This window comes from Boleophthalmus pectinirostris, unplaced genomic scaffold (genome assembly GCF_026225935.1).
Source record: "Boleophthalmus pectinirostris isolate CB_2022bp ecotype Guang Dong unplaced genomic scaffold, ASM2622593v1 HiC_scaffold_14, whole genome shotgun sequence".
NCBI classification, from domain to species: domain Eukaryota; kingdom Metazoa; phylum Chordata; class Actinopteri; order Gobiiformes; family Gobiidae; genus Boleophthalmus; species Boleophthalmus pectinirostris.
In genome coordinates this window covers 30,471,869-30,486,213 of record NW_026571047.1, presented here as the reverse complement: position 1 = coordinate 30,486,213, position 14,345 = coordinate 30,471,869, and the positions used below count along the sequence as shown (strand labels likewise).

At 39.2% G+C, this 14,345-nt stretch overlaps 1 protein-coding gene across 1 annotated transcript in view; it reads right to left on the bottom strand.

Moving 5' to 3' along the window:
• Nucleotides 1-10,378, bottom strand: part of star2 (steroidogenic acute regulatory protein 2) — a 28,827-nt gene extending 18,449 nt beyond the window's left edge. Inside the window, exons 1-3 of the mRNA XM_020936371.1 lie at nt 10,315-10,378; nt 8,048-8,152; nt 1-6 (exon numbers count right to left, since the gene is read on the bottom strand). The exon at nt 1-6 is cut by the window's left edge and continues 131 nt beyond it. Of these exons, the coding sequence (XP_020792030.1) occupies nt 1-6; nt 8,048-8,152; nt 10,315-10,378 (175 nt within the window). The remainder of the gene's footprint in view (nt 7-8,047; nt 8,153-10,314) is intronic.
• Between the last annotated feature and the right edge of the window lie 3,967 nt (nt 10,379-14,345).

Here is a 14,345-nt window from a genome sequence, read left to right as displayed (position 1 = left end):
TGGGCTCTGAAACCCAACGCAAAATCAACAACAAATAAACTAGAATAACGCGCAGAGAGAGAATCATGACTGTGTTTTGGCAGCTACAAAACTTAAATCACTATAATCGTCCTGCAACTGAAATCCATCTTTATAATGGCTCCAACTTTAACTCCGGCAAAACGCAGCGACTACAGGCCATGGCAACGCAATATGGATTTAAAATTGTACTATTTCGCCCCAACAAAACTAAACTAAAAATAACATGTAATTTAACAGTATTTGCAGTTGAAGTGAAGTTAAAGCTGCACCATGTCACTTTTTGTCCGCATGTTTCTATGGATACGTCATTGCTCTGCCTGGAATGTCCCACAGTGTGACATTAAACAGCTCTACTTTACATTTATTCAATTACAGGTGGTTTTAAAGCTCAAAAATACCAAGAAAAACAGGCTGTGAATGGGGAGAGTGGTCGCCTCTCCACAAATCTCACCTGTAACTTGGTTTGGTTTGGGCTCCATGATGATTAGGGGTGTGCAAAAATACTCAACTAGAAAAGCAGTCAGAGAGCGCAGACCTCCGCCAAGGACTACCCCCATTTTTGATATAAATTGCGATAAAATCAGTCTTCTGGATCAGATCCGGATCAGCCTTTGGAATATGAAAGAGGATCCCATTGTCCATCCCTGAGTCAAATTTCATGGGGTTTGGTCAATAATTAACCCAGATATTGAGAAACAAAATTTTTTGCCCCATTTAACACAATGTTAACTCTCAAATTTCAAAGTGATCCAGGATTTCTTCCGGATCACCCCCAAAATGAAATCAGTTCTTCCTTTTCACATTTCCAACAAATCCTGAAAATTTCATCAAAATCGGTCCATAACTTTTTGAGTTATGTTGCTAACAGACAAACAAACAAACAAACAGACAAACAAACAAACAAACAAACAAACAAACAGACAAACGCCGGCAAAAACATAACCTCCTTGGCGGAGGTAAATATCGATATATCGTATTGTTTAATGTGCTGATACAGTACCAATATCATGAGCTGCTGTATCAATGTATCACCCAGAGTATTTTTTTGGTGTATTTTACTGAATTATTTTGTTACAGAGATACAGTTTTGTAGCCAGGCTGGCGCCACCTAGTGCCTCTGCTCAATTTAATTTCTCTCCAGCGACTAGGTCAGAAATCGGAATACACTAGACGGTTCGCAAAATCCCCGGAAGTGCAAGTCCGGGCACCAGCCAATTGACGAAGAGCCAGACAGTCTGTGTTGGCAACGATTCCCGAGATCGAGGATTTAAAGCCGGAACAAAGAGAATGTTTGGTGAATTTTATCAAGGGGAAAGACGTTATTGTTCTTCTTCCTACGGGATTTGGGAAAAGCTTAATATATCAGTTTGCCCTGTTAGCGGCGCATTACAGTACATACGTCACGACCAAATAGCAGCGATTGGTTAAATTAAAAAAGTACCCGCCTACTGTCGAGGGAACGAATCCTAATGCTGCGAGGTCAAACGGTTTCTACGAAGTGAAAGCGGTTTTGTTGCTTGTTTCGAGGAAAAAAACTTGTTTATGCAGCACATTTGACATTTTCACTGTTTCGATGTTTAAAATGTTTGCGTCTTAAATGAACTTTGCACGAGAAGTGGTTTAACAAAGACTTTTAGTATCACAGTCATGATTTAGCCTTTATTTTTTACTGAACCGTATCGAATCAATTTGAAATATATCGTACTGAATGGAAAGTGCACTGTATTGAGATATGTATCGTATCGGCAACTTCTTAATGATACTCAGTCCTAATAATGATGGAAAGGCTAGTGAAGTATATAATAATAATAATAAAACACATGAAACCTGCCACATGCACCGTAAGTCCTATTATATTAAAAGTCTATGAGATCTGCAACCTAAACTTCCTTGAATCATCTCTTTCCACGCTGTCTCTCTTCATGTCTACACGTTTTTATCAACAAAAGATAAAAACTTGAACAAAAAGACACAACTTTCCACATACAGTCACAATTATTATTGTTATGAGAAAATCTAATGGAGATTACGAAACGGCTCGTGCATCACATTCTGGATATGTTTTTAAAGGTCCTGTATTATGCAACATGGACTCTAGTGAGCTTTACGTCATGTTATCAGAAACAGTTTTTGTTTTTTCAGTTTAAGAGAAGAACTCAGCAGGGTTTCTGTGTGTGTGAATGAAACAAAACACAACTCCAGGTCTGTTTATGACGAGGAAACAACATTAAAACATAGATCAGAAAATAATGTCAAGGTTCTGGTATAATTACAACAAAACACCTCGAGCCTGCCAATTATGTAAGGAGTTTGCACCAAAAAGTCAAAAGGTCAAAATACGACGAACTTTTCCAACTTTACAATAGTTCACTTTTTAAATCAGCTAGAAGAAGAAGAAGTTTTGAATTTTAATGAAAACTGCTGGTGGACATGATTCAAGTTTAATGTGACCTTTGACCTGAATCCAGAAAGTTTGAATTTGGTTCTGAATTCCTAAAACATAAGCCATGTACAGTACATCTAGTCAGGCTGGTGCCACCTAGTGCCTCCACTCAACTTCATTTCTTTCCAGTTACTAGGTCATGAATCAGAACACAGAGGTGTTCACACTTTTTCATCATGTGAGTTACTTATAAAATGACCAAGTCAAAATGATCTACCTAATACAAAGTCAAGCAAACTGCACTGAAACACTCTGTGCCCCTTTTTTGGACCCTCCCCCACAGTTTGAGAACCTCTTCTTTAAGAGAACTTCCTCTGGCACTTTACACAAAACTGTGAAAAAAGTGAAGGAAGATTTTTAAACCTGTTTTTTAAAGTTCCAAACTGGAGTTTCATTCTTTTCTGGTTTTGCAGTGATATTTACCAGCCTCTGCACGTTTACCAAACCAAACGCACATCGTGACAAACACAGATGCATTTGTGCACTTTTGTTAGACAAACTTCAGCCAAATGTGGCAGTAGGTCTGTTCTGTAGATCCGCTCTATGCTGTAGACCTGCTTTGTGCCAACACTGTAACACAAATTTAGACTGGTTTTTGCTTCACGTTTGGTCTTGCTCTTCTAATCAGCCGCACTGTGGGAGGGGCTTGTGTTGGCTGTACGCAGGAAGGAGCGAGAGCGTGAAAAGGCGAGGGGCGGCGTGCTGACGTGAGGCAGATGGACAGGTAGGATGTTTAGGAAGTTGAACCTGCCCTGTGATGCACGCTGGTACACGAGGGCACACGCTGTCGCAGACGAGCCGTGCATAGGGAGCGTGTGTGTTTGTGATGCGCCGTAGAGTCTCCGCGGGTTTCAAATGAGCGCACAGGCTGCACTGAGACGCCCCACACGCTCTCGCACACCTGTACAATTTTATTGCTGACAATAGCGGCTGTAATGAAATATGATCACACTTCGTGGTCCTTATCGAGGGTCGGCACAGATGTAACTACAGTCTTAAACTCTAGTCTTACTGCAGGTGAATATAGTATTAAACCACATTATACTGTAATACTCAGTGTTGGGGAGTAACAGATTACATGTACCGGAGTTACGTAATCAGAGTACAAATTATGAGTAACTGTATTCGGTTACAGTTACTGTTTCAGTGAGTGGTAATTGGATTACAGTTACTTTGTTGAAATAAATGGATTACACGGCGGTATTTCCTGTTTTCACATTTTGGGCTATTTTGGGTAATTCCACTCATTGCCGGAAACTAAACCAGGTCTAAACTAGATCTAAACCAGGTCTAAACCAGGACTAAAACCAGGTCTAAACCAGGACTAAACCAGTACTAAACCAGGACTAAAACCAGGTCTAAACTAGATCTAAACCAGGACTAAAACCAGGTCTAAACCAGGACTAAACCAGTACTAAACCAGGACTAAAACCAGGTCTAAACTAGATCTAAACCAGGACTAAAACCAGGTCTAAACCAGGACTAAACCAGTACTAAACCAGGACTAAAACCAGGTCTAAACTAGATCTAAAACAGATCTAAACCAGGACTAAAACCAGGTCTAAACTAGAGCTAAACTAGATCTAAACCAGGTCTAAAACCAGGACTAACCCCGGACTAAAACAGGATTTAACAGGACTAAAGATGAGCAGATGTGTCTCCTCTTTTTCTATCAATAATATTTTTAATATGGTTAAGTAAAGTCTGAAAAATAAATGTCATCTTGTTTTTATTTGGTAAGATTATTTGGTAAGATTATTTGGAGATCATAGACGAGTCTAAATGTTTCAAATGTAATGCACAGGCTTCCATATATCTGGTCTGATTCTGGTCTGGTTCCTGTTTTGTCCAGTTCATTAAGTTTACTAAGTTACACATTCCAAGACCAGACTGTGGTAAAAGTCCAGATTTTCAACAATGATGATGAATGATTAGAAAAGTTAAAATCAAATTAAAGTTTTGGACATTTGATATTTCAAGTTCAGCCCAAATACTACACATTGAAATCAACACAATCTGATCTGGATCTTATTCTTTGCTATGTTTTATAGAAGTATCGGATCGGGACTCGGTATCGGCAGATACTCAAACTCAAATGACTTGGACTCTGTGGAAAAAAAAAAAAACTTGATCGTTTTTTTCCAGTGATTTGTTCAATTAGAGGTGTTTTAGAGCTCAAAAATACCTTAAAAAAACATGTACAGGCCTCGCTTCTCCATAGATCTGACCCCTTTAACGTCTAATAAACCCTCAGACAGAGCAGGGCCTGCAGTTAGCGTCACACCCCAGGGACTGTTAATGATTTCAGCTGCAAATTTTCACTTGAGAATAGCCGGTAGTTTCTGTGTGTTTTCCAGACGCAGATATTGTGCCGTGATAACCGGATTTGTGATTAAAGCCATCAGTGATTGGATAATTAGCGTCACAGTTGTAATCTGGTCTAATTACAGCCAAACATCCTCGAGCCCGTTATCTCATGATGGAAATAAAAACGCAGAAAAAGTTTTAAAACATCTGCCAGTTATGTAAGGAGTTGGCACCAAAAAAGCCAAAAGGGGAAAAACACGACGAACTTTTCCCAACTTTGGAATATTTCACTTTTTTAATCGTTTCAGATGTTTGTCGCAGAAGAAGTTGAGAATTTTAATGAAAACTGCTGCTGGACATGGCTCAAGTTTAACACGACCTTTGACCTGACTGCGGAAAGTTTGAAATGAGTTCTGAATTCTTAAAACGTAAGACATGTACCGCACACCAACATGGTTTACGAAAATATTACTAATTTGCCGTTCTCAGTAAGATTGCATGTTTTTCAGATGATTTCGTTTTGCCACATAAATGCCTCTAATTTAGAAAAAATAACCAAAAATATCGTGATATCGTATCGTCAAAAGTCTCGCAATAATATCGTGGGCTGTCACAATATATCGAATCACAAGTTCTTTTGCGTAAATGCATGGTTTTACAGTAAGAACAGCTCATAAACATCGGAAACTACATTTCCCATGATTCATTTCAGCGCAAACAACATGAAGAAATATGTTTTTTACTTGAATTCTTGGGATTATGATGAAAATAATTCACACCAAAATCTTGTCAAGGTATTTGAAAAGCAAAAAAGTGTCCTATATATAATTATATCAGCCTTTACAAAATATGGCAATAAATATCGTACCGTGAGATGCATATCGTGATAATATCGTAACAAGTGATTTTGATTTTGTTACATCCTTACTGTAATTGAATAAATTTCAGATCTATAAATGTCATTCTGTGGAACTTTACATGAAGGTAAAAACATCTAAGGATGCACCGATCCAGCTTTTCAGTTCCAACACCAATGTAAGACTTTATCAATCAAGTATCAATCAATACTAGTGTAGAGACTGAAAATATAATTAATTTCCTTTAAACACAAACAGCTTAATTAAAAAAAATATCCAAATGTGTTTTGTAACTTCAGAACAGCTTTATAAAAATACAAGTTTTAGGCCACACTGGAAAAAAAAAAAAATCTAGCTAAATTGAAATAAAATTGAATAGAAAATTTTACTTTATTTGAGTCGATTCAACTTGACAAGTCAAATGATCTGCCAATGGAATAAGTGTGTTTTTCTTAATTCAAGCAACATTCAATTTAGTTTCATATTTTAAGTGCAAAAAGTTGTTGTTTTTCTTATTTTAAGTGTAGCCAGATGTATTTTCATATTTTAAAAACAAAAAGTTTTAGTCCACTGGCAGATAATTTTACTTGTTAAGTGAAATTTAAGCAAATCATTATAGAACTTTCATAACTCAAGTCAACTTAACTTGACTAGATTTTGTTTTTTGCAATGCAACATTTACACCAGTTCATAGACCAAACTGAGACATCGTCTGAACCGTTATCTTGGAAGCTGAGAGCCAATACACAAAAAATATCGTTGTTAATATCCGATACCAATATCGTACATGGATCCAATAAAACTGGATAAGACATTTCCCCTCTCGCTCCAGACTAGTGGCCGCTCCAGGTACTGCAGCTCCTGAGAGGTTGGGCCAAGAAGGAATTTTCCCATAGAAGCACAATGGATTTTTTGGGAATTCAAACTGTCTGTGTTCAGCTGACAGGGCATCCAGCTTTCACAAAGGTTGGATTTTGTTTGGATTCTTTTCTGTTTTCACAACATAAACTTTTAAAAAAATTGAAATCCTAAAAGCACCTAAAAGTGATCTTTGTAAGACTTGGCCTCGCCCCGCTCTGAGCCCGCACTAGCTCCACTCTAGCATCTCTCGCTCTGATTGGTTCAAACGCTCCACGCTGTGCACTTTACAGACGTCACACGGGTGGGAGGAGCTCACCCCTATTGAGGAGGTAAATGCAGAAGAGAAAATTATTTTTCTGCCCATGCACCAATGAGCTAGTCAGGCTGGCGCCACCTAGTGCCTCCACTCAATTTTATTTCTCCCCGAGGTCAGGAATCAGAATACACTGGACGGTTTGCAAGAACCCCAGAATTTGTAGACCGAAGAGCTGTGAAGCCATGACGTTAAACTCTAGCACCTGTCTGGGTTCCTTTTGTGGAACAGCACAACAGTAAACAAAGCGTCGAGATGAATGTAGACGAAGACAGACATTCTGTGTTGGCAACGATTCCTGAGATCGAGAATTTAAAGCCGGAACAAAGAGAATGTTTGGTGAATTTTATGAAGGGGAAAGACTAGAGATGTAACCAAAATATCGTGATATCGCACCATCAAAGTTCTCACAATAATACTGTGAACCATCACAATATATCAAATTACAAGTTTCTTTGCTTAAATGAAGAGTTAAGGTGCAGCAATAACTAAAAAAAACACAGAGGGAACTACATAGACCATGATCCTTTGCTCCATTTCAGTGCAGACTACAAGAAGAAATAACAGTTCTAAGCACTTTTAAGTCTTAGTTCTTTGGATTTGAAGTCTTGTCAAGACATTTTAAGAGGAAAAAGTAGCATATTAACAGTTTTAGCTGTTTAGTCTCCACAAAATATCGCAATAAATATCGTACCATGAGATGTATGTCGTGAAAATATCGTACCGAAAGATTTGGATATTGTTACATCTCTAATCGTGAGCTTTCCCACGATATCGCAATAAATATCGTACCGTGATGATATCGTATCGTGAGACTTATCGTGATATCGTTACACCCCTAGGAAAGACGTTATTGCCCTTCTTCCTACGGGATTTGGCGCATTACAGATGTCACGACCAAATAGCAGCGATTGGTTAAATAAAAAAGTACCCGCTTACTGTCGAGCGAATGAATCCTAATGCTGCGAGGTCAGACGGTTTCCACAAAGTGAAACCAGCCGATGAAAACAATACAACGCCTTTCAGATTTTATTATAGTTCTATGATATTGTATTTGTGCATTTCTAATAAAATCTTCATGGTGACAGCAGGTGACAGAGCAGAAAAGTCAAATTTTTTTAAGGATTTCACTGTTGTTTTAGCATTTTTGTTGTTATTTCCTATTTATCTTGGCGCTAATTGAACTCAAATAACCACAAACGGATGCATAAAAGATGAAGAAAGGTTGAAATGAGGTCTCCGTACCGTTCCACTGGGCTGCGTGGGCCTTGAGGTGATGGTGCACCTGTCTCCTCGTGTGCAGGTGTGAGATCTCCTGGCCTATCACTGCCACGGCCGCCCGCTGCAGACCTGAAAATACACACAGCAACACAATCACACGCGGCTCCTTAGGCAAGACGCCCACGTTTCCCAGCACGAATGTGGCGTTTGTCTCCATGGAGATGTTCTTGGTTTGCCTGGAATGTCCCATGGTACGACTCATCTATCATCTATCCAACGTTTAGTCATTCTCGGATGTTTCTATTGCTCTAAAATACAGTAATTCCTTCTGTAAATTCTGTAAAAACGGTTGCCCTTCCACAGATCTGACCTGTTATGTACCTTGGGAAACATTCAGTAAAACAAATAATAATAAATATCTCCATGAAGACAAGCAGATGACGGACCCTCCATCAAAAAAGTTGCGCGACGTACCTTTACTAAACTCATTTACCGTATTTTTTGGACTATAAGTCGCACTTTTTTTCATGGTTTAGGTGTTTCCGGTGACTTAATGGGATTCAGATTTAGAGCTCTGAAGAGACCGTCTGAAGCTGCAGGATTAAACCATGAAACAAAACAAAACTCCAGGTAGTTTTTAATGAGGAGAAAAGATTTTATACTAAAGTTTACATAAAACCTTTCAATAGTTGAGTTATTTACCTTTTTTATTTGATACTTACTTCCATATATCGTACTTCATATATTTGACGTATGTACCCTATTTTTCAGGTTTTTTTTCATGGTTTGGGTGTTTCCTGCGACTTATACTCTAGTGCAACTTATATATTAAAATGTTCACAGTGAAGCGTCGAGAGGTTCTAGTCCTGATCCTGTTCCTCCTGTACCACTGTCACTTGGCTCTACTGCGCATGTCTCCTGCAGAAAGAGCCTCTGTCCTGTCTGTATCATGTCAGTCGATCAAACCATTACTTCTGTAACACTGAAAATTTTACATTTAAACAAAGTTAAAAAGACAACTGAGAAAACTGAACACAAATGCCCCCAGAAAGAAAATCATATTCTGCAGATTATAAACTGCAAGTCATGAAATCTGCAGCTGAAAACAATAATCGAGCAGCAGAAAGAAAGTTTGGAGTGAGAGAGAAACTTGTGACACCGGGAGGATGAACCATGAAACTTTCCTGAAGTCACTGGATGGATGGACAAAGTCTGGACTTCAGTGACACAGAAACCATCCTGTCGGGATTCAGAAAGACCAGAATAATTCTAACTGGAACTGATGCTGAGTCTGACGACAGCGACACAGAAGAGGAAGCTGCACTTCCGGAGGTCACGGACAGTGTTGCCATAGTTACTTTGAAATAGTAATCTGACTACTGACTACTGATTACTTCTTTAAAAAGTAACTTAGTTAAGTTACTGACTACTTGCTTTTTAAAGTAACTAAGTTAGATTACAAGTTACTTTTTTAGTTACTTTCAGATCCCCCACCTTTTGCGGCTGTTTGTATTTCCAGCTGCAAAAGTCGTCCCTCTCTCCCTCCGTTGTTTACATCTGACTCGTGGAGGAGCGGAGATGACGTAACATCACAGGAAACGTGTCACCAGAGACGATTTATACGATCTTTGGGGTCACATGACCCACGTCACCAAAAATAAAAATAAATAAATAAACTACGTCGCTTTGAAACGCAAAAATAGTAACGCACAGTGTATTGGATAAGTAACATAAATCTGACACTGGTTTGGAAATAGCACTGAGTTAGACGAGTCGTTACTGAAAAAAGTAGTCGCGCTACAGTAACGTGTTACTGTGTAGTAGAAGTGACACAGAGGATGAAGAATTGAATGGATTTAGTGATTTGGAGTGAGATGGAGAGTTTGTTTAACTTGTTCTGTTCTGTTGTTTATGTTATAGTTTATGTGAAGAACTGTTCATATGTGACGTTAACAGTCTGTTCTTCTCTCTTCTGTTGTTTTTACTAGAACTGGACTTTCAAGATAAAATGTCAGCTCCTGGTCTCTGATCTTACAAAATAAATTTCCCCCCAAAAAGTGCAATTTATACGTTTTTTTCTTCTTCATTACGCATTTTTTGGCTCGTGCGACTTAAACTCCGGAGTAACTTATCACGGTAAACAATTCAAATTCAAAACAAATTCAAAACAACTCTCTTTTCTCATTCAAATCACAAGTCCAATTTACATTACATTAGAAAAGCTATCACCTCATTCCTCATCTGTCACATTAAAGCGGATATTAAAACAAGAAAGGTGAGAGAGGATCTACCTGTCATGCTCCTGAGGTGAGGATAGGAGATGCCACAACAAAGCTTGACAACCGCCGGCAGCATCTTATACTTTGTGTGTATAAGGCAGTGATAGCGACGCGCCTGAGCCTCTTCTCCGCTTTTATAGGCCTCCACGAAGGACACGGGCAGAAGATAAGACACGGCAGAGGAAGATAGGAGCTGGCGAAACGCTCTCAAGGCCAGAGGTTTTATTAACGTGGAGAGGCAGAGCTGGAGGAGAGGAAGTCGTTTTTTATTTTAAGCGCAATTGGGCCAAGAAGACAAATAAGTGAGGATTACGAAGTCAAGGTTGAACGGCTGGCGTGATGAAATGTCTGAAGTCACGCCGGAGGAATAAAAGTGCGAAAGTAAAGTGGGGAAGCAAATGAAAAGCAAGTTTATTCGAAGAAACTAACGAATATATTTACAGGTGCTTTAGATTGTAATATTTAACCTCTTTAGCACAGTTACAGGTCAGATCTGTGGAGAGGCGACCCCGCTCACAGTCAGAATGTCTGTTTTTCTTGGTATTTTTGAGCTATAAAACCACCTGTAAGTGAATAAATCTAAGATAGAGCTGTTTAATGTCACACTGTGGAACATTCCAGGCAGAGCGATGACGTATCCATAGAAACAAGCAGGTGATGTGCATCTGACTAAACACATAGACTTAAGGACCGTTCACACCAGAGCGTCAAAAAACGCCCTGGACGCCTCTATTGCATTTGAGTTTAGACGCCCCGACGCTTGTCTTGGACGCCGTGGACGAAAAGGGTTAGGGTCCGTTGCCTTGGAAACAAGTGCCCGGTCTTGGTCTTTTCCTGAAACGATGTCAGACCAAACTGAGAGAGTGACTTTAGTGTTTTTATTACATAAAACCATCAGCGGAGGAGATCGGGTCAGCGGCTGCGGCGAATATATATGTATGATACTGGGTCAGTCCTGGTTTAGTCCCTGGTTTAGTCTGGTCCCGGGCTGGTTTAGTCCTGTTTAGTCCTGGTTTACTCCTGGTTTACTCCTGGTTTAGTCCTGGTTTAGTCCTGGTTTAGTCCTGGTTTAGTCCTGGTTTAGTCCAGTCCTGGTCTAGTCCTGGTCTAGTCCTGGTGTAGTCCTGGTTTAGTCCTGGTTTAGTCCAGTTTAGTCCTGGTTTAGTCCAGTCCTGGTCTAGTCCTGGTCTGGTCCTGGTTTAGTCCTGGTTTAGTCATGGTTTAGTCCATGGTTAGTCCTGGTCTAGTCCCGGTCTAGTCCAGGCCTGATCTAGTCCTGGTCTGGTCCTGGTCAGTCCTGGTCTAGTCCTGGTGTAGTCCTGGTTTAGTCCTGGTCTAGTCCAGGCCTGATCTAGTCCTGGTCTGGTCCTGGTCTAGTCCTGGTCTAGTCCTGGTGTAGTCCTGGTTTAGTCCTGGTTTAGTCCTTGTTTAGTCCTGGTTTAGTCCCGGTCCTGTAATGGTCTAGTCCTCGCGATCGGTTCTTTGATTGTGGCGTATATATTTATAATTTGCTAATGTTTGTGTCTTCTTTTCCAGTTCTCGGGTCTTTCTCCTTCTTTCTTTCTTTCTTTCTTTCTTTCTTTAATGACACAGGGACAGTGCACAGTTTGTACATGAACTTGAACAGGAGAGATTGTACCAGGCTGTAGAGACCTGGGGACCGAACCCGGAATCTTCTTGCTGTGCTGACGTCTACGTCTCTGGATACTCGTCCCTGATTGGTTGACGTGCAGTGTTGGGGAGTAACAGATTACATGTACTGGAGTTACGTAATCACAGTACAAGTTACAGTTACTGTTTCAATGAGTGGTAATTGGATTACAGTTACTTTGTTGAAATAAATGGATTACACGTTGGTATTTTCCTGCTTTCCTGTTTTCGCATTTTGGACTATATCCCCCCCTTTTTTTTTCTTTTCTTTTTTTCAGTTCAGAAACTAAATGGATCAGACTACACTAGCAGGGATTTAGATTAAACAGGACTAAACCAGGTCTAAACTAGATTAAACCAGGACTAAAACCAGGTCTTTTCAGGACTAAAACCAGGTCTTTTACCAGGACTAAAACAGGACTCTAAACTAGATTTGACTTAAAACCAGGTCTAAACTAGATTTAAACCAGGACTAAAACCAGGTCTAAACTAATTAAACCAGGACTAAACCAGTCTAAACTAGATTAAACCAGGACTAAAACCAGGTCTAAACTTTAAACCAACTCAGTTTTAAACCAGGACTAAAACCAGGTCTAAACTAGATCTTCAGGACTAAAACCAGGTCTAAACTAATCTAAACCAGACTAAAACCAGGTCTAAACTAGATCTAAACCAGGACTAAAACCAGATCTAAACAGACTAAAACCAGGTCTAAACTAGATCTAAACCAGGACTAAACCAGTCTAAACTAATCTAAACCAGACTAAAACCTAAACTAGATCTAAAACCAGGTCTAAACAGACTAAACCAGACTAAATCCAGGTCTAAACTAGATTAAACCAGGACTAAAACCAGGTCTAAACTAGATCTAAACCAGACTAAAACCAGTCTAAACTAGATCTAAACCAGGACTAAACCAGGTCTAAACTAATCTAAACCAGGACTAAACCAGGTCTAAACCAGATCTAAACCAGGACTAAAACCAGGTCTAAACTAGATCTAAATCAGGACTAAAACCAGGTCTAACTAGATCTAAACCAGGACTAAAACCAGTCTAAAAATCTAAACCAGGACTAAACCAGGTCTAAACCAGGACTAAAACCAGGTCTAAACTAGATCTAAACCAGGTCTAAACCAGATCTAAACCAGTCTAAAATAGGTCTAAAACCAGGTCTAAAACAGGACTAAAAGAGAATTTAACAGGACTAAACCATGTTGCGCGGACGTGTCTCCTCTTCTTCTATCAATAATATTTTTAATTTGGTTCAGTAAAGTCTGGGCTTTTTTATTTTCTATTAACAGACAAAACATCTCCTGTTATGATTTCCTGGTCTTTGCTTCTCTACAGCAAATCAAGTAATCCAAAGTATTCAGATTACATTACTCACTTAAAGTAATTTAACGGATTACGTTACAAACTACATTTTGGTGTGTGTAATCTGTAATCTGTAGGTGAATACATTTTAACCCTCTCAGGCTCAAATTAATTTTTAGTATCAGGAAAAATCTGATATTTGGGGAAAATTATAATATGGGGTAGTAATATACAATTCTGACTTTTTTATCCTTTGTAAACAAAAAAAGTATTTTGCACTTCTGGCAGGTGTGTAGTCGTTCTTGCACAGTCTGCATCGCCCACGTTTATCAGCATGGATGGGAGAAAAAAATATCATAAAATATGGATGTGGAGTAAGTAGGTACTTGGAATTTAGCTGTTGCAAATCTGCAACGCCTGCCTGGAGAGGGTTAAAAGTCACCTTCCCAGCACTGTTGACGTCGGACACGAAAAGTTCAGCATTTTCAACTTCTGACTCTGAATCCTTGGACGCGCGTCTAGAGCGTCGATGCCAGATTCATGCCGCTCTGACGCCTGAAGACGCGCCGCAAAAAAAACACCTTAGACACACGTCCACATAGACTTTACAAAAACTGGACACTTTGACACTCTGGTCTGAACGAACCTTAGGACTTTGACTAACTTTATTGATCCACAAGTCAAATTATTTGGACACAGAAACTCAAACATCACAAGATAAAATAATAACAAGTAGTAACAAAAATACAAATGGTAATAAAAAATTCTAAGTAAGTAGCAAAAAAGAGCAAGACAGGCCACAAATACGACATAATTATATAAATGAAAAGTCAAAGAAAGTCAAAGAAAATTAAAAAATACGTAATAAAATATAAAATCTCAGCTTTATACAAGAGGCCATGGGAAAACAGAGCAACAATGATATGATTATTGACAGAACACAGGGTTATCTGTTACACAAGGGCGAGTTTTTGTACTGTTCTAGGGAGTATTATCTGTGACATAAGGCTGAGTTGTTGTACCGTTGTAGGGAGTATTATCTGTGACATAAGGCTGAGTTGTTGTACCGTTCTAGGGA